We start from the raw sequence: 16,186 nt of genomic DNA, 5'->3' as shown, positions 1-16,186 counted from the left end.
TCTACCTCACTTGCTTTGGCAATGTTAACACATGTTTCCCATGCCAATAAAGCCCCTTGAATTGAATTGAATTGAATTGAGAGGATGAGGGACAGAGAGAGGATGAAGAACAGAGAGAGGATGAGGGACAGAGAGAGGATCAGAGGAGGAGTCTATCGATCTACTCAGAGAGAGGATGAGGGACAGAGAGAGGACAGAGAGATGATGAGGGACAGAGAGAGGATGAGGGACAGAGAGAGGATGAGGGACAGAGAGAGGACAGAGAGAGGATGAGGGACAGAGAGAGGATGAGGGACAGAGAGAGGATGAGGGACAGAGAGAGGATGAAGAGCAGAGAGAGGATGAAGGACAGAGAGAGGATGAGGGACAGAGAGAGGACGAGGGACAGAGAGAGGATGAGGGACAGAGAGAGGATGAGGGACAGAGAGAGGATGAGGGACAGAGAGAGGATGAGGGACAGAGAGAGGATGAAGAACAGAGAGAGGATGAGGGACAGAGAGAGGATGAGGGACAGAGAGAGGATGAAGGACAGAGAGAGGATGAGGGACAGAGAGAGGATGAAGAACAGAGAGAGGATGAGGGACAGAGAGAGGATGAAGGTCAGAGAGAAGAAGAAGGGCAGAGAGAGGATCAGAGGAGGAGTCTATCGATCTACTCAAACCAAACACCTCTGTGACCAAGCCTTTAGATCGTCAATTCCTCCCTCACCTAGGTAGGCGCCATGGTTCTTCAGCTCCTCTGGGAATTCCTGTGAGTAGGAGGACTTGGGTGGAACCACCTTCCCCTGTCGGGTCTCCTTCAGGACGGCTCCATTCCAGTCGTAGGCCCCCGGTGCCCCCACCAGGATCCCATCCTTTGGGGACAGACAGGAGACAGGCACTTAGTGTGAACATAAAAACATATTGTGTGTGTGTGTGTTTGTGTGTGCGCGCATGTGCGCGCGCGTGTGCGTGTATTGCCATTGGTTCAGCAGGCAATGATGGAAAAATGGAGAAGGTGATGAGTACACAGAATGATGATGATGATGATAAATAAACCCTTTCTCTCTAAATCAAATCATCCTTCCTCATCCTTCCTCCCAGGCTACAATCCCCAGCCTCCCTCTAGTCCCCAGACTCCAGCAAGGATATTTTTGCAGAAACTTTAAGAGTTTGATGACCGTTCACGCGTTCTGCCAACAATAGCTTAATAAACAATAAATCAATCAAAACGTAAGTCTGCCTACCCACATTCATTATATTTTCCTTCGTTCTCCTCCCAAATTGATTTAAAAGCCATTGGAGACATTTGAGAGGATAATAAGTTAAGCTTGCATGGGTCCTGTTAATGATTAAAGTGTTAGCCAAACTCTCTCTCTCTCACACATAAACACGTGTTCCATCACCTGTATGCACCACACAAAGTAATATGAAAGAATGTTGATGAGAAACGTTACAGGTTCATCATTATAATACGTTATAGTAGGGGCATTTTTGGGTCTGTGTCATCAGAAAAGAAGAAACCACTGTCACCAGTAACCAACCAGTAACCACAAGCACGGGAGAAGAAGACAAGCACGGGAGAAGAAGATAAGCACGGGAGAAGAAGACAAGCACGGGAGAAGAAGACAAGCACGGGAGAAGAAGACAAGCACGGGAGAAGAAGACAAGCACGGGAGAAGAAGACAAGCACGGGAGAAGAAGACAAGCACGGGAGAAGAAGACAAGCACGGGAGAAGAAGACAAGCACGGGAGAAGAAGACAAGCACGGGAGAAGAAGACACGCACGGGAGAAGAAGACACGCACGGGAGAAGAAGACAAGCACGGGAGAAGAAGACAAGCACGGGAGAAGAAGACAAGCACGGGAGAAGAAGACAAGCACGGGAGAAGAAGACAAGCACGGGAGAAGAAGACAAGCACGGGAGAAGAAGACAAGCACGGGAGAAGAAGACAAGCACGGGAGAAGAAGACAAGCACGGGAGAAGAAGAAAAGCACGGGAGAAGAAGACAGCATATGGGCTGACGGTGGACATTTGTTCATCCTACTTTGAATACATGTCAGTTGTATAATTACAGTGTTCCCGAGGCTAATCTAGTCCCTCCTCTGCCACGCATAATACGCAGACGGAACATTTTCCAAAGGTTAGCTAGCAGTTAGCATACGACTGACGGAACCCTCATGGACTACTTCTCGACCACTTCCTGGGACATGAAAACGTCTAGCTCGCTGAGCGACTGATTCACAGACAGTTTTTGACAGCTGTGTGGTGCTAGACTCTGTGGGTATCTGTTTTAGTGGTGGTGCACACTGTTTCCATGGTGATGTAGCCCCAAATAATCCCCACTATACACCTCTTCAGGCTTGTTGAGATCTGAATATCTGCAATAAAGACTACCTGGAACATGTCCATTCTCATCGTCCAACCTGCGGCCATTTGCACACACAACTTGGTGTGAAACAATGCCTTACATCTGGGAATCCCTTTTTAACATTATTACTCTGAGTTGGAGGAAGCAATAGCAATAAACAAACATATAGATCTCTGGCTAGCTGGACTGCATTGGAGAATAGGATGTCTGGGTATGTAGGACTGCATTGGAGAATAGGATGTCTGGGTATGTAGGACTGCATTGGAGAATAAGATGTCTGGGTATGTAGGACTGCATTGGAGAATAGGATGTCTGGGTATGTAGGACTGCATTGGAGAATAGGATGTCTGGGTATGTAGGACTGCATTGGAGAATAAGATGTCTGGGTATGTAGGACTTGAGCAGAATCAAGCTGGCACACTCCACATTCAACAAAACCATCTGGTCTTTTGGGACAGTTTTTCTCCTTTATTAAGGCAGCCGAAGTCTTTCCAATAAGTGATCCTACTCTCAACACTCTGGTTGCGTTTGTTGAGAAAGTGATATCCCTGGAATCCAGCCTTCTGGAGTATGGAATTTCCAGCCATCCCAGTCACCCAGCTGCAGTTTCCCTATTTATTGTTTTAAGAAAAAGGGATATATTTATTGTTCCCTAGTCAGGTTGTGCTTCAACTGTGGCATGGAACTGGAAAATCAAAGCTATTGCATCAGCAAACCTGAATCTGGGACGCAGATGGAGAGAGTAGAAAGAAACAAAAAATAATGAAGACTGGTACATGAGGGAGGATGGTGATGTCAGCTACAGTAGAAAACAGGAAGACTGGTACATGGGGGAGGATGGTGATGTCAGCTACAGTAGAGAACAGGAAGACTGGTACATGAGGGAGGATGGTGATGTCAGCTACAGTAGAAAACAGGAAGACTGGTACATGAGGGAGAATGGTGATGTCAGCTACAGTAGAGAACAGGAAGACTGGTACATGGGGGAGGATGGTGATGTCAGCTACAGTAGAAAACAGGAAGACTGGTACATGAGGGAGGATGGTGATGTCAGCTACAATAGAAAACAGGAAGACTGGTACATGAGGGAGGATGGTGATGTCAGCTACAGTAGAGAACAGGAAGACTGGTACATGGGGGAGGATGGTGATGTCAGCTACAGTAGAAAACAGGAAGACTGGTACATGGGGGAGGATGGTGATGTCAGCTACAGTAGAGAACAGGAAGACTGGTACATGGGGGAGGATGGTGATGTCAGCTACAGTAGAAAACAGGAAGACTGGTACATGGGGGAGGATGGTGATGTCAGCTACAGTAGAGAACAGGAAGACTGGTACATGAGGGAGGATGGTGATGTCAGCTACAGTAGAAAACAGGAAGACTGGTACATGAGGGAGGATGGTGATGTCAGCTACAGTAGAGAACAGGAAGACTGGTACATGGGGGAGGATAGTGATGTCAGCTACAGTAGAAAACAGGAAGACTGGTACATGAGGGAGGATGGTGGTCAGCTACAGTAGAAAACAGGAAGACTGGTACATGAGGGAGGATGGTGGTCAGCTACAGTAGAAAACAGGAAGACTGGTACATGAGGGAGGATGGTGATGTCAGCTACAGTAGAAAACAGGAAGACTGGTACATGAGGGAGGATGGTGATGTCAGCTACAGTAGAAAACAGGAAGACTGGTACATGGGGGAGGATAGTGATGTCAGCTACAGTAGAAAACAGGAAGACTGGTACATGAGGGAGGATGGTGATGTCAGCTACAGTAGAAAACAGGAAGACTGGTACATGAGGGAGGGTATACTGGCAGCAGTGGTGAGACTCACCTCCACGAAGTGTGAAGAGAAGCCAGCCTGAGACATCTGGAGGCCAAATGCCGTCCCGTTCTTACTGGTCCCTGTAGAGGAATACCAGGTGAGTTCAACAGGAGGAATTGTTTTCTTTGAGTACAGGAAAAGGAAATGAGTTGGGTCTAGTTTGTGGTTTACAGATGGTTGTTACACAGCGTTATATGGAATACCTTCCAAACTGAAGATCCTATCCCCAAGCGCATCCACAATGTCCTTCAATGCAGACTCATCAGTCACCTTGAAGAAGTGCTTGTCATCGGGGTCACTAGCGATATACTTGATTTCATTCAGGAATGCCTCTGGGTTGATTCCACGCCGGTTGTAGTAGCCAAGCACCTGGTGACAACCAGACAGAGACATCAATCCCCAGACTTTGTTGTAGAGTGCCCTACTATAGAGCCATCTCACTTATGAACTGTGACTCAACAATCCTGTTGCCCACACAAACCAAAAGGGAAACTGGCACACTTTAGATAGACTTAGAAGTTTAACCAGAGAAGGGTGGTTCAACTTCCAATCGTTTGGTGGACTGTGTCCCTGCTGCCTGATGTCACAAATTCCAACTGTCAGCAACCAAATGAACTCAGCACCTCCCTTCTCTTCTTAGATGCCCATGGCCTGGTTTGACGGGGCCCCTCACCTCATCATCTATGGGCTGAATAAGCTCAGGAGAACCCCATGCCAAAGCGGTCTCAACCGAAGTGTTCTGTGGGCTTGGAAAGATCATTCACACCTTCAACCACTTGGCTGGCTGTGTATATACGTTTTGAGAGGGCACTAAACCGTTTAGGCTCTGTCTAATACCCTGACAACACCGCTTGCGCTGGGTGCGCAAAATAAATGTAGAAATCTATGTTATTCAATTACTGCTCGCAAATGACTGTCTGCGTTGCCAAGGGCTAAAATAGAACTCCTTTCTATTTCTGACGCAGATTGCGCTGCAAGTCCTGCCTCTCCCATCTCCTCATTGGTTTATAGAAGCAGGTACCCACGTGCCATCTCATTGGTTATACCCACGTGGGTGACTGAAAGACAAACGAGGTCGGTGGCGGTAATGCACCTAATATATGAAAGTTGCCAATCGCAATGTAAAGTCAAGAGAAGAAAAAGCCTAGAAGGAGGAGAGATGACTAGAAACGATTCGGTTGACTGTTTTATGTGTGGATTAATTGTCGGAGTAGAGGACCTTGTGCATTTCGAGGTAAAATAACAACTCAATGGTTATATCACAAGACAAATTAGCTAGCAACAGCAAGTTAGCTAAATAGGACACATTATCTAGCAAGTGCAAGTTAGCTAGCTAAATTGCCATAAAGGTTTAATGCTTTTCGACCTGTCCCCAAATTAATGTAATTGGTTCAGTGTTTGTTTTCATATTTTAACCTGCGTGTCGTGATCGCGTTTGGTGTGGTGTGACAAAATACATTTATGCACGATGGCGCACGCGCGCGAACGGTTTGAGTTAAACGGTTTGTGTTCCGTATAAACCTCTGTACTCTTTTGAGCACTGGTGAAGCTCACATCACATCAGTGAAGTCACATCCCAATGTGTGTTGAAAGTGTACATGTCCCAAACCAGAAAAATGAACATTGTACTTCAGTAATTGTAGCCACCTTGTCATTATGGAGGCACGAAGCAGTATTATGGTAGTTAGCTAAAGAGAGTAGAAGCAGCAGCTGACTAACTGTAAATACATTTAATAACTGTAGCAATTCTACTTTCTATCTGTCAGTTAAACAGTACTATATAGAGCCATGACCACATGGAACTCTATTCCACATCAAGTGACTCATGCAAGCAGTAAAATTGAATTTAAAAATACACCTTTTGGAACAGCAGGGACTGTGAAGCAACACAAACATAGGCATAGACACATGGATACACACACACGATAACATGCGCACTATACACGCACGTACACATAGATTTTGTGTTGTAGATATGTGGTAGTTGTCACGGCATTCAGAAGAAGAAGGTGAGGACCAAGGTGCAGCGTGATACATGTTCATATTATTTATTCGAAATTGAACACTAACTACAAAATAACAAAAGGAATAACCGAAACAGTTCTGACAGGTGATACAAACACTAAACAGAAAATAACCACCCACAACTAACAGTGGGAAAACAGGCTACCTAAGTATGGTTCTCAACGATAGACAGCTGCCTCTGATTGGGAACCATACCAGGCCAAAACATAGAAATACAAAACCTAGACATACAAACATAGAATGCCCACCCACATCACACCCTGACCAAACAAAAAATAGAAACATACAAAGCAATCTATGTTCAGGGCGTGACAGTAGTAGAGTAGAGGCCTGAGGACACACACTTAATGTGTTGTGAAATCTGTTGTTAATGTATTGTAATGTTTTTTAAATTGTTTAACTGCCTTAATTTTGCTGGACCCTAGGAAGAGTAGCTGCTTCCTTGGCAGCAGCTAATGGGGATCCATAATAAATAACAAAATACAAACGTTAGCTAGCTAGTTAAATGTGGGGTGGAAAAATTAACTTATTGTCAGTTAGCTAGTTAGTTACCACTCCTTCTCTCTTTACTAGCTACCGTAACATTACTTCATGCTTCCAAAAATGACCAGCTGTCTCCAGTTATGTTCACATTTAGTGGTTTATGACATTTTGATAACTTTTGGACATTAGAGCAACGGCAGTGGAAAAACCTAAACAAGGGAGAGAGGACAGGAAGGAGACAGAGAGGGTGACTCAGCGATGGCATAGCAGGAGAGAGGACAGGAAGTAGACAGAGAGGTTGACTCACAATGATGGTGTAGCAGGAGAGAGGACAGGGAGGAGACAGAGAGGGTGACTCACAGTGATGGCGTAGCAGGAGAGAGGACAGGGAGGAGACAGAGAGGGTGACTCACAGCGATGGTGTAGCAGGAGAGAGGACAGGGAGGAGACAGAGAGGGTGACTCACAGTGATGGTGTAGCAGGAGCGAGGACAGGAAGGAGACAGAGAGGGTGACTCACAGTGATGGTGTAGCAGGAGAGAGGACAGGGAGGAGACAGAGAGGTTGACTCACAGTGATGACGTAGCAGGAGAGAGGACATGGAGGAGACAGAGACGGTGACTCACAGCGATGACGTAGCAGGAGAGAGGACAGGGAGGAGACAGAGAGGGTGACTCACAGTGATGACGTAGCAGGAGAGAGGACATGGAGGAGACAGAGACGGTGACTCACAGCGATGACGTAGCAGGAGAGAGGACAGGGAGGAGACAGAGAGGTTGACTCACAGTAATGGTGTAGCAGGAGAGAGGACAGGGAGGAGACAGAGAGGGTGACTCACAGCGATGGTGTAGCAGGAGAGAGGACAGGGAGGAGACAGAGAGGGTGACTCACAGTGATGGTGTAGCAGGAGAGAGGACAGGAAGGAGACAGAGAGGGTGACTCACAGTGATGGCGTAGCAGGAGAGAGGACAGGGAGGAGACAGAGAGGGTGACTCACAGCGATGACGTAGCAGGAGAGAGGACAGGAAGGAGACAGCGAGGTTGACTCACAGCGATGACGTAGCAGGAGAGAGGAAGGAGACAGAGAGGGTGACTCACAGCGAGGGTGTAGCAGGAGAGAGGACAGGAAGGAGACAGAGAGGGTGACTCACAGTGATGGCGTTGCAGGAGAGAGGACAGGAAGGAGACAGAGAGGGTGACTCAGCGATGGCATAGCAGGAGAGAGGACAGGAAGGAGACAGAGAGGGTGACTCAGCGATGGCATAGCAGGAGAGAGGACAGGAAGGAGACAGAGAGGGTGACTCAGCGATGGCGTAGCAGGAGAGAGGACAGGAAGGAGACAGAGAGGGTGACTCACAGTGACGGCGTAGCAGGAGAGAGGACAGGAATGAGACAGAGAGGGTGACTCAGCGATGGCATAGCAGGAGAGAGGACAGGGAGGAGACAGAGAGGTTGACTCACAGCGATAACATAGCAGGAGAGAGGACAGGAAGGAGACAGAAACGGTGACTCACAGTGATGGTGTAGCAGGAGAGAGGACAGGAAGGAGACAGAGAGGGTGACTCAGCGATGGCATAGCAGGAGAGAGGACAGGGAGGAGACAGAGAGGGTGACTCACAGCGATGACGTAGCAGGAGAGAGGAAGGAGACAGAGAGGGTGACTCACAGTGATGGTGTAGCAGGAGAGAGGAAGGAGACAGAGAGGGTGACTCACAGTGATGGTGTAGCAGGAGAGAGGACAGGGAGGAGACAGAGAGGGTGATTCACAGTGATGGTGTAGCAGGAGAGAGGAAGGAGACAGAGAGGGTGACTCACAGTGATGGTGTAGCAGGAGAGAGGACAGGGAGGAGACAGAGAGGGTGACTCACAGTGATGGTGTAGCAGGAGAGAGGACAGGAAGGAGACAGAGAGGGTGACTCAGCGATGGCATAGCAGGAGAGAGGACAGGAAGGAGACAGAGAGGATGACTCAGCGATGGCATAGCAGGAGAGAGGACAGGAATGAGACAGAGAGGGTGACTCAGCGATGGCATAGCAGGAGAGAGGACAGGGAGGAGACAGAGAGGGTGACTCACAGCGATGACGTAGCAGGAGAGAGGAAGGAGACAGAGAGGGTGACTCACAGTGACGGCGTAGCAGGAGAGAGGACAGGAATGAGACAGAGAGGGTGACTCAGCGACGGCATAGCAGGAGAGAGGACAGGGAGGAGACAGAGAGGTTGACTCACAGCGATGACGTAGCAGGAGAGAGGACAGGAAGGAGACAGAAACGGTGACTCACAGAGATGGTGTAGCAGGAGAGAGGACAGGAAGGAGACAGAGAGGGTGACTCAGCGATGGCATAGCAGGAGAGAGGACAGGGAGGAGACAGAGAGGGTGACTCACAGCGATGACGTAGCAGGAGAGAGGAAGGAGACAGAGAGGGTGACTCACAGTGATGGTGTAGCAGGAGAGAGGACAGGGAGGAGACAGAGAGGGTGATTCACAGTGATGGTGTAGCAGGAGAGAGGAAGGAGACAGAGAGGGTGACTCACAGTGATGGTGTAGCAGGAGAGAGGACAGGGAGGAGACAGAGACGGTGACTCACAGTGATGACGTAGCAGGAGAGAGGACAGGGAGGAGACAGAGACGGTGACTCACAGCGATGACGTAGCAGGAGAGAGGACAGGGAGGAGACAGAGAGGGTGACTCACAGTGATGACGTAGCAGGAGAGAGGACAGGAAGGAGGCAGAGAGGTTGACTCACAGTAATGGTGTAGCAGGAGAGAGGACAGGGAGGAGACAGAGAGGGTGACTCAGCGATGGCGTAGCAGGAGAGAGGACAGGAAGGAGACAGAGAGGTTGACTCACAGTGATGGCATAGCAGGAGAGAGGACAGGAAGGAGACAGAGAGGATGACTCAGCGATGGCATAGCAGGAGAGAGGACAGGAATGAGACAGAGAGGGTGACTCAGCGATGGCGTAGCAGGAGAGAGGACAGGAAGGAGACAGAGAGGGTGACTCACAGTGATGACGTAGCAGGAGAGAGGACAGGAAGGAGACAGAGAGGGTGACTCATAGTGATGGTGTAGCAGGAGAGAGGAAGGAGACAGAGAGGGTGACTCACAGCGATGACGTAGCAGGAGAGAGGACAGGTAGGAGACAGAGAGGGTGACTCTGCGATGACGTAGCAGGAGAGAGGACAGGGAGGAGACAGAGAGGGTGACTCACAGCGATGACGTAGCAGGAGAGAGGACAGGGAGGAGACAGAGAGGGTGATTCACAGCGATGACGTAGCAGGAGAGAGGAAGGAGACAGAGAGGGTGACTCACAGTGATGGTGTAGCAGGAGAGAGGACAGGGAGGAGACAGAGAGTGTGATTCACAGTGATGACGTAGCAGGAGAGAGGACAGGAAGGAGACAGAGAGGGTGACTCACAGTGATGACGTAGCAGGAGAGAGGACAGGGAGGAGACAGAGACGGTGACTCACAGCGATGACGTAGCAGGAGAGAGGACAGGAAGGAGACAGAGAGGTTGAATCACAGTAATGGTGTAGCAGGAGAGAGGACAGGAAGGAGACAGAGAGGGTGACTCAGCGATGGCATAGCAGGAGAGAGGACAGGAAGGAGACAGAGAGGGTGACTCACAGTGATGACGTAGCAGGAGAGAGGACAGGAAGGAGACAGAGAGGTTGACTCACAGTAATGGTGTAGCAGGAGAGAGGACAGGGAGGAGACAGAGAGGGTGACTCAGCGATGGCGTAGCAGGAGAGAGGACAGGAAGGAGACAGAGAGGTTGACTCACAGTGATGGCATAGCAGGAGAGAGGACAGGAAGGAGACAGAGAGGATGACTCAGCGATGGCATATTAGGAGAGAGGACAGGAATGAGACAGAGAGGGTGACTCAGCGATGGCGTAGCAGGAGAGAGGACAGGAAGGAGACAGAGAGGGTGACTCACAGTGATGACGTAGCAGGAGAGAGGACAGGACGTTGACAGAGAGGGTGACTCACAGTGATGGTGTAGCAGGAGAGAGGACAGGAAGTAGACAGAGAGGGTGATTCACAGCGATGGTGTAGCAGGAGAGAGGACAGGAAGGAGACAGAGAGGGTGATTCACAGCGATGGTGTAGCAGGAGAGAGGACAGGAAAGAGACAGAGAGGGTGACTCACAGCGATGGTGTAGCAGGAGAGAGGACAGGAAGGAGACAGAGAGGGTGACTCACAGTGATGGTGTAGCAGGAGAGAGGACAGGAAGTAGAGAGAGAGGGTGATTCACAGCGATGGTGTAGCAGGAGAGAGGACAGGAAGGAGACAGAGAGGGTGATTCACAGCGATGGTGTAGCAGGAGAGAGGACAGGAAGGAGACAGAGAGGGTGACTCACAGCGATGGTGTAGCAGGAGAGAGGACAGGAAGGACACAGAGAGGGTGACTCACAGTGATGGTGTAGCAGGAGAGAGGACAGGGAGGAGACAGAGAGGGTGACTCACAGCGATGGTGTAGCAGGAGAGAGGACAGGAAGGAGACAGAGACGGTGACTCACAGCGATGACGTAGCAGGAGAGAGGACAGGGAGGAGACAGAGAGGTTGACTCACAGTGATGGTGTAGCAGGAGAGAGGACAGGAAGGAGACAGAGAGGGTGACTCACAGTGATGGTGTAGCAGGAGAGAGGACAGGAAGGAGACAGAGAGGGTGACTCAGCGATGGCATAGCAGGAGAGAGGACAGGTAGGAGACAGAGACGGTGACTCACAGCGATGGCATAGCAGGAGAGAGGACAGGGAGGAGACAGAGAGGTTGACTCACAGCGATGGTGTAGCAGGAGAGAGGACAGGAAGGAGACAGAGAGGTTGACTCACAGTGATGGTGTAGCAGGAGAGAGGACAGGAAGGAGACAGAGAGGGTGACTCACAGTGATGACGTAGCAGGAGAGAGGACAGGGAGGAGACAGAGACGGTGACTCACAGCGATGACGTAGCAGGAGAGAGGACAGGAAGGAGACAGAGAGGTTGACTCACAGTAATGGTGTAGCAGGAGAGAGGACAGGAAGGAGACAGAGAGGGTGACTCAGCGATGGCATAGCAGGAGAGAGGACAGGAAGGAGACAGAGAGGGTGACTCACAGTGATGACGTAGCAGGAGAGAGGACAGGAAGGAGACAGAGAGGTTGACTCACAGTAATGGTGTAGCAGGAGAGAGGACAGGGAGGAGACAGAGAGGGTGACTCAGCGATGGCGTAGCAGGAGAGAGGACAGGAAGGAGACAGAGAGGTTGACTCACAGTGATGGCATAGCAGGAGAGAGGACAGGAAGTAGACAGAGAGGGTGATTCACAGTGATGGCATAGCAGGAGAGAGGACAGGAAGGAGACAGAGAGGATGACTCAGCGATGGCGTAGCAGGAGAGAGGACAGGAATGAGACAGAGAGGGTGACTCAGCGATGGCGTAGCAGGAGAGAGGACAGGAAGGAGACAGAGAGGGTGACTCACAGTGATGACGTAGCAGGAGAGAGGACAGGAAGGAGACAGAGAGGGTGACTCACAGTGATGGTGTAGCAGGAGAGAGGACAGGAAGTAGACAGAGAGGGTGATTCACAGCGATGGTGTAGCAGGAGAGAGGACAGGGAGGAGACAGAGAGGGTGACTCACAGTGATGGTGTAGCAGGAGAGAGGACAGGAAGGAGACAGAGAGGGTAACTCACAGCGATGGTGTAGCAGGAGAGAGGACAGGAAGGAGACAGAGAGGTTGACTCACAGTGATGGTGTAGCAGGAGAGAGGACAGGAAGGAGACAGAGAGGGTGACTCAGCGATGGCATAGCAGGAGAGAGGACAGGAAGGAGACAGAGACGGTGACTCACAGCGATGGCGTAGCAGGAGAGAGGACAGGAAGGAGACAGAGAGGGTGACTCACAGTGATGACGTAGCAGGAGAGAGGACAGGGAGGAGACAGAGAGGTTGACTCACAGCGATGGTGTAGCAGGAGAGAGGACAGGGAGGAGACAGAGAGGTTGACTCACAGTGATGGTGTAGCAGGAGAGAGGACAGGAAGGAGACAGAGAGGGTGACTCACAGCGATGACGTAGCAGGAGAGAGGACAGGGAGGAGACAGAGAGGTTGACTCACAGTAATGGTGTAGCAGGAGAGAGGACAGGAAGGAGACAGAGAGGGTGACTCACAGTGATGGTGTAGCAGGAGAGAGGACAGGAAGGAGACAGAGAGGGTGACTCAGCGATGGCATAGCAGGAGAGAGGACAGGAAGGAGACAGAGAGGTTGACTCACAGTGATGACGTAGCAGGAGAGAGGACAGGACGTAGACAGAGGCGGTGACTCACAGTGATGGTGTAGCAGGAGAGAGGACAGGGAGGAGACAGAGAGGGTGACTCACAGCGATGACGTAGCAGGAGAGAGGACAGGAAGGAGACAGAGAGGGTGACTCACAGCGATGACGTAGCATGAGAGAGGACAGGAAGGAGACAGAGAGGGTGACTCACAGCGATGACGTAGCAGGAGAGAGGACAGGAAGGAGACAGAGAGGGTGACTCACAGCGATGACGTAGCAGGAGAGAGGACAGGAAGGAGACAGCGAGGGTGACTCAGCGATGACGTAGCAGGAGAGAGGACAGGAAGGAGACGGAGAGGGTGACTCACAGCGATGACGTAGCAGGAGAGAGGACAGGAAGGAGACAGAGAGGGTGACTCACAGCGATGGTGTAGCAGGAGAGAGGACAGGAAAGAGACAGAGAGGGTGACTCACAGCGATGGTGTAGCAGGAGAGAGGACAGGAAGGAGACAGAGAGGGTGACTCACAGCGATGACGTAGCAGCAGAGAGGACAGGAAGGAGACAGAGACGGTGACTCACAGCGATGACGTAGCAGGAGAGAAGACAGGAAGGAGACAGAGAGGGTGACTCACAGTAATGGTGTAGCAGGAGAGAGGACAGGAAGGAGACAGAGAGGGTGACTCACAGCGATGACGTAGCAGGAGAGAGGACAGGAAGGAGACAGAGAGGGTGACTCAGCGATGGCGTAGCAGGAGAGAGGACAGGAAGGAGACGAGAGGGTGACTCACAGCGATGGCGTAGCAGGAGCAAGGACAGGAAGGAGACAGAGAGGGTGACTCACAGCGATGGCGTAGCAGGAGAGAGGACAGGAAGGAGACAGAGAGGGTGACTCACAGCGATGGCATATCGGGTGATACCATCCTTCTCGCTGTCCTCGATGGCCTGTTGAAGGTCAGGGCTGTCATGTGACTCCCCGTCAGTGATCACGATCATCACCTTCTTGGCGCCTCGTCGGGCTCCTCGCTTGAATGCTTCTGAGCTGTGGCATGTGATTTATTAAATTCATATTTGAAAGGTTCAAAGTTTATAGCCAAAAAGTGGGATTTGAGTAATAACTCAGAATAAGGTAACAAATACAGTATTTAACGTTTTTTTTATAGTCTTCTATTACTATTACCTAGTGTCATGTACAATCATTTACTGTATGTCATTATAGTTGTACTTGTTGTGAGATACAATAGATAGAGAAATGTCAACACTACAGTATACTGATTCAATATTAGGGATATTGCTGATGTAGTTTCATATCAGTTAGGGAGTTTTACAGAGCGACGTTGATGCCGAGGGCCGTGTTGGTTTCCTCTCCGCCTCTCTGGTGGATGTTGCTCGCTCTCTTCACCACCTCCTCCACCGACTTGTAGTCATTCAGATGGAACTCATGCACCACCTTCTCTCCATACTGCACCACTCCAACCTGAACAATATCACGCACATACATCATAACAGGGCTGTTTACCTACAGGTCTGGAGGGACAAGACACGTCTGGTTTTCATTCTACTAATCAGCAACATGGACTCAGACAACGTCATCCTTTGACACTCCAGACCTGGAGTTGAATCAGGAAAACTGGGGCATAACAGGCAATTCAACCAGGTTAGCCAGAGCAACACATTTCCCATAAGTCACCTGTATCTGGCCTGGTCCAATGTAGAACTTCTGTAGAATGTTGATAAGAAAGGCCTGCACCTCCGTCCAGGGGTAGATGGAGTTGGAACCATCCAGAACGATCACTATATCCATGTAGGTCTCACACCCTAGCAGAGAAAGACACACAGTAATGTCTGAACTGCACCATCAATGCAACCTTTATGGATGAGCAATGGCAAACAGTCTAATGCATTAGAATCAATAATGACTTTATACTTATGGAAGAAGATCCATAAAACAATGGCAAACAGTCTAATGCATTAGAATCAATAATGACTTATACTTATGGAAGAAGATCCATAAACATTGGCAGACAGGACAGGGGCGTGCTCTGTATTTACTCTGGAAGGCTGGAGCGATGGTCTTGGAGAACTTGAAGCTGGCGTTGACTCGAGAGCAGATCCCAGTGCTGTAGTATGAGCTGCCACACTCGTAGGACCATAGGGGTCCACAGACCTATACAACACACAAGTAAACACATTCAGCACAGCAAGAACCCTTGAGACATGTACCGTGTACCATGGGCCTACGTTGGATGAAAAGGTCATCGGAAAAACTAAATGTGGCTCTTCACCACAGGAGGTTGGTGGCACCTTAATTGGGGAGGACGGGCTCGTGGTAATGGCTGGAGCGGAATAGGTGGAATGGTATCGCATACATCAAACCCATGGTTTAATGCCATTCCATTCGCTCCGCTCCAGACATTACTATGAGCTGTTCCTCTCAGCAGCCTCCGCTTGTCTTCACATACCCCTGAAATTGACCACCAAGTTAGTCTCTGTGGAAACCACACATAACGGCACCATACTTTTGATAGACTGTGTGTTCATCACTAACCACAAAGCTATTGTCTTTGGGGTTGGTTGTCAGCGTCATCCCCAGCCTCATCTTGTCTTTTCGCTCGGCGACATTGGTCAGAGATATCCTTCCTTGAGGAACAAGAAAAGACAGTGTCAATGAAAAAACAATGTTTGTTCTAACGGCTTGATGTTTCTACAGATTTTGAAGATGTTTGCGTATATTTTTCACTTCTGCAATGTACCTGCGGCAAAGTCGCTTCACAAGCTTCTGCAAACCCACTGACTACACATGGCAGTTCAGAAGAAGATGCTAGATCTCCCAACTAAAGGACCAAACACCTGTCCTTTGAGGCAGTGTGCAGAGCATTTTACTACAGTGGGCTAAATCAGGGTCACACACAGCGTTTCTCAAACAAATCTAGTCTGAAACAAAAGTAGACACTTCACACACATGGTTATGGGCTTGAAAAAAGAAGACACCTGTACCATGTCAGATATAGAGTTGAAACGTCTTTGCATCCCAATATGACACTTTATATATATTTTTTATTATTATAATAAAACAGCAGATTTTCAGCAGGTTTTAAAAAATACTGTTTATTAATTATGAAATTATGAAAAATATGAACAACATTCCACCCGTGAGGCCATTAGAGGGCGATTTGATAATTTGACTGCAGGAAAGGAGCTTCTGGGAACTAGGCTTGTTAAAGTTGTCAAGCCAGGTGCAGCAGTGTCTACACC

The 16,186-nt window shown here is 49.5% G+C and overlaps 1 protein-coding gene across 1 annotated transcript in view; it reads right to left on the bottom strand.

Moving 5' to 3' along the window:
• Positions 1-16,186, bottom strand: part of itga11a (integrin, alpha 11a) — a 90,270-nt gene that overhangs the window by 44,042 nt on the left and 30,042 nt on the right. The window contains exons 4-11 of the mRNA XM_055921711.1: positions 15,480-15,571; positions 14,984-15,098; positions 14,622-14,749; positions 14,260-14,408; positions 13,829-13,973; positions 4,374-4,539; positions 4,180-4,250; positions 709-853 (exon numbers count right to left, since the gene is read on the bottom strand). Coding sequence (XP_055777686.1) covers positions 709-853; positions 4,180-4,250; positions 4,374-4,539; positions 13,829-13,973; positions 14,260-14,408; positions 14,622-14,749; positions 14,984-15,098; positions 15,480-15,571 — 1,011 coding nt within the window. The remainder of the gene's footprint in view (positions 1-708; positions 854-4,179; positions 4,251-4,373; positions 4,540-13,828; positions 13,974-14,259; positions 14,409-14,621; positions 14,750-14,983; positions 15,099-15,479; positions 15,572-16,186) is intronic.

This window comes from Salvelinus fontinalis, chromosome 4 (assembly GCF_029448725.1).
Source record: "Salvelinus fontinalis isolate EN_2023a chromosome 4, ASM2944872v1, whole genome shotgun sequence".
NCBI classification, from domain to species: Eukaryota; Metazoa; Chordata; class Actinopteri; order Salmoniformes; family Salmonidae; genus Salvelinus; species Salvelinus fontinalis.
Note: the sequence above shows the minus strand (reverse complement) of the source record. Positions and strands in the feature narration are given on the sequence as shown.